Source organism: Bos mutus, chromosome 19 (genome assembly GCF_027580195.1).
Source record: "Bos mutus isolate GX-2022 chromosome 19, NWIPB_WYAK_1.1, whole genome shotgun sequence".
In the NCBI taxonomy this organism is placed as follows: Eukaryota; Metazoa; Chordata; class Mammalia; order Artiodactyla; family Bovidae; genus Bos; species Bos mutus.
Genome location: NC_091635.1, coordinates 60,591,900 through 60,607,581, shown reverse-complemented (window position 1 = coordinate 60,607,581; position 15,682 = coordinate 60,591,900). Strand labels below are relative to the sequence as shown.

The 15,682-nt window shown below is 38.1% G+C and overlaps 1 protein-coding gene across 1 annotated transcript in view; it reads right to left on the bottom strand.

Moving 5' to 3' along the window:
• CA10 (carbonic anhydrase 10) overlaps positions 1 to 15,682 on the bottom strand; it is an 837,221-nt gene that overhangs the window by 692,052 nt on the left and 129,487 nt on the right. Inside the window, exon 3 of the mRNA XM_070388901.1 lies at positions 9,489 to 9,563. Within this exon, the coding sequence (XP_070245002.1) occupies positions 9,489 to 9,563 (75 nt within the window). The remainder of the gene's footprint in view (positions 1 to 9,488; positions 9,564 to 15,682) is intronic.

The window sequence follows — 15,682 nt, the reverse complement described above, 5'->3', positions numbered from 1 at the left end:
CTTTGAAGAGACATAATAGATAGCCAATGGGAATTTGCTGTATGGCTCAGGAAACTAAAACAGGGGCTCTGTATCAACCTAGAGGCGTGGGATGGGGAGGGAGATAGGAGGGAGTTTCACAAGTGAGGGGATATTTGTATACCTATGGCTGATTTATGTTGAGGTTTGACAGAAAACAGCAAAATTCTGTAAAGCAATTATCTTTCAGTAAAAAACAAATTAATTTAAAAAAACAAACAAAAAAACTGTGTCTAAGCTCTTGAACATGGAACATAAAGTTTCACAGTATGACCCCTGATAACACTGCTAACCCCCTCACTCATTATTTTCCATAGCATACCCTGCCTTTTAGAGACTTAGAGGTTCCCACCACTCCCCAAACCCAAGTAAGTTTTCACTCTTCTTTGCCAATGCTGTGTACTCTGATAATCCTCACATTCTCCTCTTTATTCACTTTGGATAATCCTGAAGATTGTCAACACCCAGTTCAAACTTACTTCCTTTCTTTCCCCGTTACCGAGAAATGTGAATCTCAAAGAATGCTTTGGGCTGCAAGTAAAAGAAAAACTAACTCAAAGTGGCTCCTATGATAAGATGCCTTGTTATCTTAAAAAAAAAAAAAAAAAACGCTGAGGCCTTCCAATGGTAATTCAATGCTCAAGAGGGCCATAAAAGATCTGGATTATTTCCAACTTTCTGTTCTGGCATCTTTAGTGTAGTTTTTGCTCCCAAGTTATTCAGCAGACTTTCCCTTTCAAGCAATGAATAGAAATATTTATCATATGTTCATATTTGTGTTAGTGTATTAGGGTGTCCCAGAGAATAAGGAAATGGCAACCCACTCCAGTTTTCTTGCCTGGAGAATCCCAGGGACGAGGGAGCCTGGTGGGCTGCTGTCTATGGGGTCACAAACTCGGACATGACTGAAGTGACTTAGCAGCAGCAGCAGCAGCAGAAGCAGAGAAACAGAAAAAACAGAGTGTTGATGTTTGTGTGTGTGTGTGTGCATGTGTCCACAGAGAGAGATATTTCAAGGAACTGGTTCACATGATTAAGCATAAGCACATATCCAAAATTTTAGGCCATCCTAAATTGATAGGTCATCAGTGTTGGGCAGCTGATGTTGTAACTGAAGGCCAAAAACTTCTTCAAGCACAATTTCCCTCAGCCTTTTTCTCTTAAAGTCTACAACTGATTGGATGAAGCCCACTAACATTATGGAGAGTAATACACTTTACTCAGGGTCTACCAATGAAAATGTTAATCTCATTTTTAAAATATATTCACAGAAACATCTAGAATAACGTTTGACCAAATACCTGGGTATTTGACTGTAGACCAACCAATTTGACACATAAAATTGGCCTTCATGACATCTAAATCAATTACTGTCAATAAAGAGGCTGAAAGCACCATGACTGGTGTAGATATCAGCCAAGAAAAACCTTTTTGGGACTGAGAAGGTCTCCTTCCCTGAGTTCACAACCATGTGGAGGTGAACACTCAAATAAAACAGGGCTCTGTCTGTAAGGCAAAACGAGTAATGCTGGATGAAGCATAGATTTAAGCAAGTAAACAACAAAGTCTGTTGAACACCAGGCAGACTGAATTCCAACTCTTTATGACCTCCTTTACATGTCCTGTAAGTCCTGTTAGAACCCTTATACTAAGTCGTGGTTTTATGGCTTATCTTCCTCTTTAGGGTGTGGGTTTACCCTTGTATAAGAGCCAGGTACAGTTACATTTTTAACAACAGTCCCACACATGTGCTCAGTATCAGCTGGCTACTTCTTAAATACTGTTGAACTGGGAAAGATGGGATATTCCAATGCTAAATCAACCTTATTTTGGCCATTGCCGCAGAAATCAAGTATTTTTATCTACCACAAGCTTCATTAAAGTCACAGATTTACACTATTATGTCAACTGATAATTATTTCTGGACATTTGTAAAAATTCATGGGACAATAAATTTTTTTTCAAATAATCCAGTCATATGAGTGTCTATTTTCTTTTACACATTGATAACCTAAAAAAAAAAAAAAGTCCCAGCAGCAAAGTAAAGAACACTCTTAAGCTTGTATTCAATAATGATAATAAGAGAAAAAGGGACCATGGACCAAAGCACCAATTCAGATAAAGTGGGTAGTCCGGAGTCTGTCAAATGTTAGAGCCTCAGGTCCAATTACTTAATTCATAAATTCTCATAACTCTTATCTTTTTAAAGAGATTTGAAGTTCCCAAAAGTTTAAAATATTTTAAACAGAAGAACTATATATATATATATATATATATATATATATATATATATATATAAATCTTATGATGCAAACAACCATCATAGCATCCAGTCCCATCATTTCATGGCAAAAAGATGGGAAACAATGGAAACAGTGACAGACTCTATATTCTCTGGCTCCAAAATCACTGCAGATGGTGAAGGCAGCCATGAAACTAAAATATGCTTGCTCCTTGGAAGAAAAGCTATGCCCAACCTAGACAGCATATTAAAAAGCAGAGACATTACTTTGCCGACAAAGGTCCATCTAATCAAAGCTATGGTTTTCCCAGTAGTCATGTATAGATGTGACAGTTGGACTATAAAGAAAGCTGAGCACTGAAGAATTGGTGCTTTTGAACTGTGGTGTTGGAGAAGGCTCTTGAGAATCCTTTAGGCTACAAAAAGATTAAAAGAATCAATCCTAAAGGAAACCAGTCCTGAATATTCACTGGAAGGACTGATGCTCAAGCTGAAACTCCAATACTTTGGCCACCTGATGCAAAAGACCTGTTACTGGGAAAGACTGAAGGCAGGAGAAGAAGGGGGCGACAGAGGATGAGATGGTTGAAGGTATTGTCAACTCAATTGACATGAGTTTGAGCAAACTCCAGGAGCTGGTAATGGGACAGGGAAACCTAGCGTGCTGCACTCAATGAGGTCGCAAAGAGTCAGACACGATTGAGCATCTGAACTGAACTGAAAAGTTTAGAAAATGAGGTCATTGGATACCAGTCTACCAAGAAGCCAAAGCACTTTGGGACTCTTAAATCTAGAGGATGATGAAGTTACCTCTTCGATGACCACTGTCATCAAAGACACTTTGAGCTTACAAATTCAAGGAATATTTACTAAGCACCTTACATGTTCTAACATCACAAGAGACCCTCACTTGCACGATTACATTTTTCAGCATATTTTTCAGCATATACTTTCTCAAACAGAGAAGTATTAAATATCCAATTATGTTGTTAGGTAAAATAATGATAATAAGGCCAACAGTAACTGACTGGTACTGACTCACTGCATGCACCAGACATTTTACCTACATTATATAATTTAATCCTCACAAAACATTGTGAGAATGATTTGGCCCTTATTTCTATTATAACAGATGAAGAACCCAGGGGACTGAGAGTTGGTAGGCAACTTGCTGACACTTCTTCCAGAAAGAAGACATAGAACCCAGATTAAACTCCAGGTCTGTCCAACTCCAGAGTCCATGCTTATAACTCCACATCTTACTGCTTCCTACGTAGCAGGTTTTATATATATTAACTCATTTTAAAACTGGAAATGAGGGAACCTTAGTTCTTTTAAATCAATGCATGAAGAAAAGATAAAACTTCTCCTGTGGTCCTCTAAAAAGCATCAACTCAAAACAGGGACTTATGTACATGTAAAGAAAGAATGTGTAAACAGAGGGAAAAAAAAAAGACTGGGACAGGGGGTCTACCTTGGTATACAATGGTTAAGAATCTGCCTTGCAATGCAGGAGACATAGTTTTGATCCCTGGTCACAAAGCTGAGATCCCACATGCCACACAACAACTAAGTCTGTGTGTTGCAATTATTGAGCCCATGCACTCTGAAGCCAGTTTGCCAGAACTACATAGCCCCTGTGCCCATGCCACAATTAATGAACCTGAGTGCCACAGCTAGAGTCCGTGTGCCACAATTAAAGATCCCACATGATACAATGAAGATCTCAAGTGTTGCAACTAAGACCCAATGCAAACAAATAAGTAGTTTTATTTACTTTTTAAATATGGAGCATAGGGGTGTGGTTCAAGATGGTGGAGTAGAAGGATGCACATTCAACTTCTTCTGAGAGAGCAACAAAATTGAAACTAGCTTTTGAGGAACCATCGACAGTGTGATGCTGAAACCCACCAAAAAAATATACCCCGTATCCAAAGACAAAGAAGAAGCTGCAGCAAGATGGTAGGAGAAGTACAATCATGATAAAATCAAACCCCATACCTGCCAGGTAGGTGACTCACAAACTGGAGAACAATAATACCAATGAAGTTCTCCCACTGTTTTGAAAGTTGAGAACCCCACATCAGGCTCCCCAGCCTGGGGATCTGACAAAGAGTCTGGGAATCCCCAGGGAATCTGACCTTGAAGACCAGGGGAATCTGATTATAGGACTTCCACAGGACTGAGTAAACAGAGACCCACTCTTGGAGGACACAAATAAAATCTTGCATGCACCAAGAATCAGAGGAAAGAAGCAATGACTCCCCAGCAGACTGAACCAAAACTACCTGCTGGTATTGGAGGGTCTCTTGTTGGGATGTGGGTAGGCAGGGACTCACCATAGGGACAGAGGCACTGGCAGCAGCAGGCTGGGAAGCTCCCCCTTGGTGTAAGCCCTCTTGGGAGTTGCAACTAACACTACCATAAAGCCATTAGACCTCAGGGCTAAAAGATCTCAAGCCAAACAACTAGCAGGGAGGGAGAACAATCCCACCTATCAACAGATAGTTGGATTTACTGAGCATCGCCCTGGCCACCAGAGTAAGATCCAGTTTTTCCCACTGCCAGTCCCTCCCATCAGGAAGCTTACACAAGGCTCTTAGCCTCCTTGATCAGAGGGGAGACAGATAAAGCAAGGAGAACCACAGTCCCACAGTGGTTAAAATAAAAACCATATTACAGAAAGTCAGTTATTATGAAAAAGCAGAAAGTTATGTCCCAATTGAAGGGACAAGATAAAACTCCAGAAAAACAACTAAATGAAGTGGAGATAGGCAACCTTCCAAAAAAAAAGTAATTCAGAATAATGATAGTGAAGATAATCCAGGATCTCAGGGAAACAATGGACAAGGTGCAAGAAATGTTTACCAAAGACCTAGAAAAACTAAAGAACAAATAAACAGAGATGAATAGGACATTAGAAGGAATCCATAGCAGAATGTCAGAGGCAGAAGGTTGAATAAGTGACCTGGAGGACAGAATGGTGGAAATCACTACCACAGAACAGAATATAGAAAAAAGAATGAAAAGAAATGAAGACATCATAAGAGAACATCTGGAACAACATTAAACACAACAACATTTGCATTTTAGGGGTCTCAAGAGGAGAAGAGAGAGAGATAGGACCTGAGAAAATATTTGAAGAGATAACAGCTGAACTCTTCCCTAACATGGAAAAGGAAATAATTAATCAAGTCCAGGAAGCATAGGAGTCCCAGGCTGGATAAACCGGAAGAAGAATAAACCAAGACCACGGCAGTCAAACTGATGAAAATTAGAGACAAATATAAAATATTAAAAGCACAAAGGGAAAAAGGACAAAAAATATACAAGGGAACTCCATCAGGCTATCAGCTGATTTCTTAGCAGAAACTCTACAAGCCAGAAGGGAATGGCACGACATATTTAAAGTGATGAAAGGGAAGAACCTACAACTAAGAATATGCTACCCAGCAAGACTCTTATTCAGATTTGATGGAGAAATCAAAAGCTTTCTAGACAAGCAAAAGTTAAGAGAGTTCAGCACCAACAAACCAACTTTACAACAAATGCTAAAAGAATTTCTCTAGGCAGGAAACACAAGAGAAGGAAAATATCTACACAAAAGAAATCCAAAAAAATAAAGAAAATGGTAATAGGATCATACATATGGAAAACTGCCTTAACTGTAAATGGATTAAATGCACCAACCAAAAGACATAGACTGGCTGGGCAGATGAAAATATGTGCATGTATGCATTTCCACTTACCATGTCACTCAGCTTGACTCCCCAAATTGTAAGTAATTATCTTATAGTTAGGTTAATCATGTTTCCATTATTACTTGCAATTGTAATTATCTATTTTTCCTGCTATTGATTGTGAAACCTCATAAACATCTCTTACTATTTTGACTATGTAACTATTACTCACTTATCACCATTGTATCATGATTGGTCAACAGAAAAATAAATTAATCTATATCACCAAAACTAAGATTTAATAGAAAAACCTGTAATCACTTTTTAAAATCCAGATGCATATCAGAATTATCATGAACATTTTTTTTAATTTTATTTTATTTTTAAACTTTACAAATTGTATTAGTTTTGCCAAATATCAAAATGAATCCGCCACAAGTATACATGCGTTCCCCCATCCTAAACCCTCCTCCCTCCTCCCTCCCCATACCATCCCTCTGGGTCGTCCCAGTGCACTAGCCCCAAGCATCCAGTATCGTGCATCGAACCTGGACTGGCAACTCGTTTCATACATGATATTATACATGTTTCAATGCCATTCTCCCAAATCTTCCCACCCTCTCCCTCTGCAACAGAGTCCATAAGACTGTTCTATACATCAGTGTCTCTTCACAAGGATTTTCAAGTCTAGACAGATATAGGTTCAAATTTTAGGTCAACCACTTGTCATGTTACTTTTAGTTGAATTCTTTGTTTTTCTGAAACTCATTTTTTATAGGTAATGTGCGGATAATATGTGTGCTGGCATGCTTCCTCCCTACCTTCCAGGTATTTATTAATTTTCTATCCTTTTCTGACATATTCTGTGCTGCATGAATATTTTTTTAAAATAATAATGCCCAGGTATTTTATTTTCTCCAGAGCTCCAGATACGTTTCTAAGGAGCAGCCATGTTTAAAAACAACTGAAATACATGATAATATTTTACTTTTATCTAGTTTGTTTCACTTTTTTTATTTATTATTCAGTACTCCCATTTCATTTAGTTTATGTTTTCCAATTTCTCCATCTCTTCTTTTTATTTTTTGATGTTCCTTCTCAAAACTTCATCAAGCATAGTAGAAAAGCTTTTGTTTATATATTATATGTGTATAATATTTATATACACATGAATATGAAATCCATGTGTATATATATATTTTAGAAAACATATGAATTTTTGCCTAACTAAAACATTTATGACATTTTGACTCCCCTTGTTTGACTTACTATGAATACAATTCTAGATTTCTAATTAAAATAGATATGCAACAAACAACAAGGGTTTACTGTATAGCATAGGGAAACGTAGCCAATATCTTGCAATAACCTATAATGGAAAATAATTTCAATATTAATATATGTGTATTATGTATAAATGAATCACCTTGCTGTGCACATGAAACATTGTAAGTCAACTATACTTCAATAAAACATATATATTAAAAAATAAAAGTAAATAATTTCAAAAATATGGGGCAGAAAAGTAAAATTTTTCAGACCCTACCCAGGATTATCTATGAGCATTTCCATCAGTAGGGAAGATATTACTAGTTTAGCAAGACTTCCTATAGCCTGGCCGAGTACCCTTTGTTGCTCTAATTTAATAATTACAAAGCATAAAGAATATCAGTATAAATGTAATTTTCTAGATATCCTGAATATCAGAAGCAGATTCCTCAAAAAAATATATATATACATATATATATATATATATATATGTGTGTATATATATATATATACATGCAAGCCTTCTAGCCATTGGAAAGGGATGCCCCCAATCATAAGTATAAAATGTCATATATCTCTGTCATGTCATATGAACACAGTTGTGTCAATCAAGTTATTGTAAGACTGTTATTAGAAACATGATCATTTTCAGGTGAATTATTCAAGCCTAGTTTCTATGCCCACTGTACCAAGACATAAATGTACCCTAGTAAATTTATCAATAATACTAATTTATGAAACTAACTGGCAGTCAGCTGCCTTTTCCCTGGGCCATTCACTCTTCCTCACCATGCCTGGTTTCCTCTTATTGAAATTTATGTCCCACAATACTAATGAGAAAAGTGAGGTTCAGAGGAGTTTAACCACTCTCTTAGCTCTGTGCAGTTGATATAATGAAAGTCTACAGAAGTGTTAGGGGAAGCATGCTGATTGAAACCGCCCACCCTGGCCAGGGACCATAGTAACCATTTGCATGAGTTGTTTTACGACAGGAGGTCCTGGTAAGGAACAGGCAACTAATAAGCCTCCACCAACCAGAAGAGTTCGGGAAAGGTCAAAAGGAGACACCACCTATCCGACCACGTCCCAGAATCCTTCTCTCTGGCATCCATCTTGGCTGAACAAGGCGTGCACCACCAGGAAGGACTCTGAGTCAGAATGATTGGCTAAAGACCACCCAGAAACTAATCCCATCATCATAAAACCTGCAAGCCATGTGACAGAGCAGTTCTCCTAGGTTACCTTACCCTACTGCTCTCCACCTGGGTGCCCTTTCCCAATAAAATCTCTTGCTTTGTCAGCACATGTCTCCTCAGACAATTCTTTTCTGAGTTTGGACAACAGCCCAGTTTTGGGCCCTAGAAGGGGTCCCCTTTCCTGAAACAGAAGGACAGGGAAAGAAGACATAGCAGCCAAGAATGAACCAGGTCGCCTGGGGGCACCACTCTTCCCACCTGCCACCAACTGCAAAAACCTTAACTGACACTTGAGGTCCTCTATTTTCCGTGCCTGACTTGGAACCCCATACTGACTCCATTTGAGAGTTTTATTTCTTATCCTCTCATATATAAGCAGTTAGAAATACTTTGAAATATCTCACGTGCCTTCCCTTCCATCCTTCTCTTTAACATTCTTGCTCTTTTTTCTTGCTTCTTTCCCTATGAAAGTCTTGAAGCAGGAGACTGAGGATTGTGAAGAGGATAAGAGTAGCAAGGGAAGACAAGGACCCTCCATCTTGTTTCAAAACTTAAGTTATGTCATGCTTCTGGCTCTAACCTGTCTTCAGTTCTCTCCCCTCATGCTGACAACATCCACTTAGTATTATTTTTATCTGATATTTGGCCCTGAGTCCTGACCATGAATATTACTAAAGTAACATCAGAGATAGTGTGCATCACAATAAGCCCCACTACTATGATCAGCCTTGCCAGACTTCCTGTTTCCTTAACATTAAAAAAAAAAAAAAAAGCTCTTTCTCAACCAAATTTCAGCATACAGAACCTCAACCCTGACTCTTGCATTGCCCTCTCATTGACAGAGCCATCTGTAGATAGAAGAACCTTAAGATATAAGCTCAGACGAAAAAACATAGTCTTGGTTAAATTGGCACTCGTTTAATAAACTTTTTCTTAAGGCAGTATTGATCTAGCACCTAAATTAGACTATGGTGACTTATACAATAGATTCCATGCCATATAGCAAATGCAAAATCCTGGAAATAATAGATTTCACTCATTACTTTCCTAAAAATAAAGTAAGAAGAATAAATGTGCATTTACCTGGGACAAAGCTTCCCTGGACCACCTCCTTGTATGCCCACCAGCCTTCGTGGATTTTTGGTGAATTCTGTTGAGCTAAAGGAAAAAAACAAAGGAGAAAAGAGACTAAGATGATAGCAGAGAAGTACTGTATCCTGGTTGTCCAATAAAGAAGAGTGACTATACATAAAATAATCATTTTCTATCCAAAAGTCAAACTATAGAATGTAACAGCAACGTTCCACCTCATTTTCAAATTATTAACCTGTAAAGATACTGTCATAAAGTTTTATTAAAAAAAAAAAACACTCAGAATATTTCTACTGAAGAGAAATAGTAAGGATGTATTTAAGCTTATTTGAATTTCCCGTCACTTATCTCTAACTCACCTATTTTTTTTTTTTAACCTGCCCCCTACACATATGTACACACATGCATCTATATAAGGAAGACCTATCAGTCTGACTGAAGAATCAATTCAAGAAATGTCATTTAAAAGTAAGCAAAAGGAAGCCCCTGGATAATTAAAAATGTTGTAACAGACAAAAGCAATACTGAAAGACTCTGTTACATCAAGAGAATTGCAAAACACTGCTCTCTGTCCATTTCCATTCATTGTTTCTTCAGCAACTCATCCATTAAGATGTGTCATTATATAAGATTTTAGCAGGCAGCAAGACAGACCATCTGAATCAAGTCTCTTATGATGGAACTGCAGAGTTTTTGTTAGCTTTCTTTGACATGCATTGAGAATGATCCAAATTCACCCTGCAAAAATCAGTCAGCCTGAGCAGGGCCCATTGGATGACATCAATTACAAAACATGATAGGTACAGATTAGAATTGAATAAAACAAAGCTTTCACATAATATGTTCTTAAATTCCCATTTAAATGGGCAATTTGGAAAGACAGGGCAGTACATTTAAAAGGCAACTCATTTAAAATTCTCCTGTAGTGCCAAGGGAAACAAGAGAAGTACCGCATTTCCATTTTAATGCTTCCCTGGTGGCTCAGGTGGTAAAGAATCTGCCCTCAAGGCAGGAGATCTGGGTTCAGTCCTTGGGTTGGGAAGATCCCCTGTAGAAGGGAAAGGCTACCCACTCCAGTATTCTGGCCCAGAGAATTCCATGGACTGTATAGTCCATGAGGTCGCAAAGAGTCAGACATGACCAAGTGCCTTTCACAAGAATATCCTCAATAATCATCTTGTGGTTGCTTCCATCTGACTTCCAGTGGGTAAAGAGCTGATTAAGAATTTCTCAGAGCAAACATGTGAACAGAAAGCAGTTTTAGCTTCTGCTGTGTTCCTCACTTCTCTTTAGCTATGGGTTGGGATCTTTACTTGATGTGCAACAAGCCCCTGGGAAAAATCAAGGTAATTAGTCAAAAAAATTATGTTGACAATGAAAGCTGTCATCACTACCAGATAAGGAAATACACATAGCCAAGGTCCTTCTTTTTATAGTAAGGAAAACCTATTGCAATTTTATTCTCTTTCTTGTGGCAGTTCCAACCACAGAAGATATAATTTAGAGTAACCTTATATTTTGGCCCAGACTCAAGCAGGGCTGAAATCAAACTTTGCATTAAGAAATGAAGAATTTTGTTTAAAAAAAGTGGTGGAGCAGCCTATATCACTTTTACGCAAAAGGCTTAAAATAAGATCATGGTTAAAATGCTCAAAGGTACCTGGAGTTGAAGATGAAGAAAAGGAAAGTCCTTAACATCACTGATTCTGAACCTGATATTCTAGAATCATTACATTGGGATTGGCCACTCATTCTGATCTTATAATCATTACAAAATTTCTGTCTACCTGCTGTTCCCAATATACCACAAATATCATATTTATTTTTTTCTCCACATCATTGATGTACCTTCCCCCTGCCCCAGCCCCGCCGACTATAATCCCTCATCTTCCTGAATTTCAGAACATTCAGTTCAGTTTAGTTCAGTTCAGTTCAGTCGCTCAGTCGTGTCTCATTCTTTACAATCCCATGGACTGCTGCATGTCAGGGGTCCCTGTGCATTACCAACTCCCCGAGTTTACCCAAATTCATGTCCATTGAGTGGGTGATGCCATCCAACCATCTCATCCTCTGTCATTCCCTTCTCCTCCTGCCTTCAATCTTTCCCAGCATCAGGGTCTTTTCAAATGAGTCAGTTCTTCACATTATATGGACAAAGAATTGGAGTTTCAGCGTCAGCATTAGTCCTTGCAATGAATATTCAGGACGGATTTCCTTTAGGAGGGACTGGTTGGATCTCCTTGCAGTCCAAGGGACTCTCAAGAGTCTTCTCCAACACCACAGCTCAAAAGCATCAATTCCTCAGTGCTAAACTTTCTTTATAGTCCAACTCTCACATCCATACATGACTACTGGAAAAAACTATAGCTTTGACTAGACGAACCTTTGTTGGCAAAGTACTGTCTCTGCATTATAATATGCTGTCTGGGTTGGTCATAACTTTTCTTCCAAGGAGCAAGTGTTTTTTAAATTCATGGCTGCAGTCACCATCTCCAGTGATTTTGAAGCTCAAAAAAATAAAGTCTTTCATTGTTTCCACTGTTTCCCCATCTATTTGTCATGAAGTGATGGGACCAGATGCCATGATCTTAAGTTTCCTGAATGTTGAGTTTTAAGCCAACTTTTTTCATTCTCCTCTTTCAGTTTCATCAATAGGCTCTTTAGTTACTCTTTGTTTTCTGCCATAAGGGTGGTATCATCTGCATATCTGAGGTTATTGATATTTCTCCCGGCAATCTTGATTCCAGCTTTTGCTTCATCCAGCCCAGTATGTCTCATGATGTACTCTGCATACACGTTAAATAAGCAGGGTGAAAATATACAGCCTTGAGGTACTGCTTTACCGATTTGGAACCAATCTGATGCTCCATGTCCAGATCTAACTGTTGCTTCCTGACCTAAATACATTTTTCTCAGGAGGCAGGTCAGGTGGTCTGTTATTTCCATCTCTTTCAGAATTTTCCAGTTTATTGTGATCCACACAGTCAAAGGCTTTAGCATAGTCAATAAAGCAGAAGTAGATATTTTTCTGGAACTCTCTTTCTTTTTCGATGATCCTACATATGCTTGATTTTGATCTCTAGTTCCTCTGTTTTCTAAATCCAGCTTGAACATCTCAAAGTTAACGGTTCACATACTGTTGAAGCCTGGCTTGGAGAATTTTGAGTATTACATTGCTAACACGTGAGAAGAGTTGCAATTGTGTGGTAGTTTGAGCATTCTTTGGCATTGTCATTCTTTGGGATTGGAATGAAAACTGACCTTTTCCAGTCCTGTGGCCACTGTTGTTTTCTAAATTTTCTGGCATATTGAGTGCAGCACTTTCTCAGCATCATCCTTTAGGGTTTGAAATATCTCAACTGGAATTCCATCACCTCCACTAGCTTTGTTCATAGTGATGCTTCCTAAGGCCCACTTGACTTTGCATTCTAGGGTGTCTGGGTCGAGGTGAATGATTACACCATCATAATTATCGGGGTCATGAAAATCTTTTTTGTATAGTTCTATTTATTCTTGACACCTCTTCTTAGTATATTCTGCTTCTGTTGGGTCATACCATTTCTGTTCTTTATTTTGCCTATCTTTTCATGAAATATTCCCTTGGTATCTCTAATTTTCTTGAAGAGATCTCTAGTCTTTCCCATTCTATTGTTTTCCTGTCTCTTTGCATTGATCACTGATGAAGGCTTTCTTATCTCTCCTTGCTATTGTTTGGAATTCTGCTTTCAGATCGGTATATCTTTACTTTTCTCATTTGCCTTTCACTTCTCTTTTTTTCACAGCTATTTGTGAGGCCTCCTCAGACAACCATTTTACCTTTTTGCATTTGTTTTTCTTGGGGATGGTCTTGATCCCTGCCTCCTGTACAATGTCACGAACCTCCGTCCATAGTTCTTCAGGCACTCTATCAGAACTAATCCTTTGAGTCTATTTCTCACTTCCATTGTATAATTTTTAGGGATTTGATTTAGGTCATACCCAAATGGTCTAGTGGTTTTCCCTTCTTTCTTCAATTTAAGGCTGAATTTGGCAATAAGGTGTTCATGATCTGAGCTATAGTCAGCTCCTGGTCTTTTCTTTTTCTTTTTCTTTTTTTTTTCTGACTTCATAGAATTTCTCCATCTTTGGCTGCAAAGACTATAATCAATCTGATTTTGGTATTGACCATCTGGTGATGTACGTGTGTAGAGTCTTCACTAGTATTGTTGGAAGAGGGTGTTTGCTATGACCAGTGCATTCTCTTGGCAAAACTCGGTTACGCTTTGCCCTGCTTCATTCTGCATTCCAAGGCCAAATTTGCCTGTTACTCCAGGTAGTTCTTGACTTCCTACTTTTTCATTCCAGTCCTGTATAATGAAAAGGACATCTTTTTGGTGTTAGTTCTAGAAGGTCTTGTAGGTCTTCGTATAACCATTCATCTTCAGCTTCTTCAGCATTATTTGTCACTTTGATTAATTCAGTAAACATTTGGTGAGTACCTTTGACTATCAGGCAGAATTATAAGCATCAAGAATACAAAGTGTCTATTTTCCAAGAACTTATGTTCTACTGGAAGGAGACAGATAAAAGCAAACAAATTGAATTTAACTATAATAAAAATACTAATAGAGGAAAGTACTTTTTGGTACAACTAAAGAAGGTGAGAATGGCTTCCCAGGTGGCACTAGTGGTAAAGAATCCACCTGCCAATGCAGGAGACTCAGGAGATGCAGGTTCAATCCTTGGGTTGGGAAGATCCACCAGATGAAGAAATGGCAACCCACTCCAGTATTTTTGACTGGAGAATCCTAGGGACAAGAGGAGTGTGGTGAGCTACAGTTCATAGGGTCGCAAAGTGTCAGACATGACTGAAGTTACTTAGCATGCAAAAAGACACATTAGATGGTATAATAATGATGGCTTTTGAGATTTTGATAGTTAATCTAACATTTAAATAAAAAAAAGGATCTGGCCTCCAGAAAAGCATTTTCTATAGCATTTTAGGGGGATTAAAAGATCCTGAGAAAGCAAGTAGGTATAGCTTTTCCCAGAAACATAAACATAAAAGTGGTCATTGTTTTTGAACCATAGTTGACATATGGGGAAAAAGGGTCCAGATGAGTCCCAATGATTTAAGTGGTAGTCCAGGAGAAAGAAGATGGTGATTTTAACTAGCATGTGCATATGTGTGTGTTTGTGTGTGTGCGTGCCCACTCAGTTGTACTCGACTCTTTGCAACTGTAGCCCATCAGTCTCCTCTGTCCATTGAATTTTCCAGACAAGAATACTGGAGTAGGTTGCCATTTCCTACAAGAGTCAACTAGCTTAATATTAGTGAAAATAGAAGTGGATGGACTACACACACACACTCCTATATATATATACATACATTATATAAAATACATACATATTTTATTTCTCTGTATATTTTAGAGGAAGAGTGATTAGACTTGCTGATGAGTTGAATGAAGGAAGTTAAAGACCATAGATCAAGGATAGCTTCTACCATTTTTGGCCTGAGGGATTAGATGTTGATAGTTATTGAGATTACAAGGGATACTAAGGGAAGAGTAGCTTTGAAACATGGAGTAAAGACCTCTGTTTGAGAAGGCTAGTGAGAAATTATGGGGAGATGTTAAGTAGGCAGTTGGATATAAAAGGTGTTCTGAGATCAAGACAAGACATACATTTATGATTCTTTGACATATAAATGATATTTAAAACCATAGGTTTAGAAGAGGTCACCAAGGAGAAAGTGGAAATATGTAGAGAGAGACCAAAGGGACACAGAATAGAGTTCTAAGATGTTCAATATTTAGAAGTTAAACCAAGGAGGGAAATACAAAATGAAATTAAGAAAGGCAACTTAAGTTGGTAAAAACAAAGAAATAGAGAAAATAGTGGCCTCATGCCATTCTTTTAACTATTTTACTTCTCTCTCTTCTTCCTTCTTCTCTTCTTCCCCTCTCTCTCTCCTTGTTTTTGAACTTTCAGAACTATAGAAACATTACAAAGATAGTACAGAGTTCCCATATACTATATATCGCATTCCCATCTCCGTTATTACTAACATACTTCATTACTGCATTTATCAAAATTAATAAACTAGTGTTGAAAAATTATTATTAGCTGAAGTCCACACTTTATTTGGGTTTTCCAGGTGGTGCTAGTAGTAAAGAACCCGCCTGCCGATGCATGAAACGTAA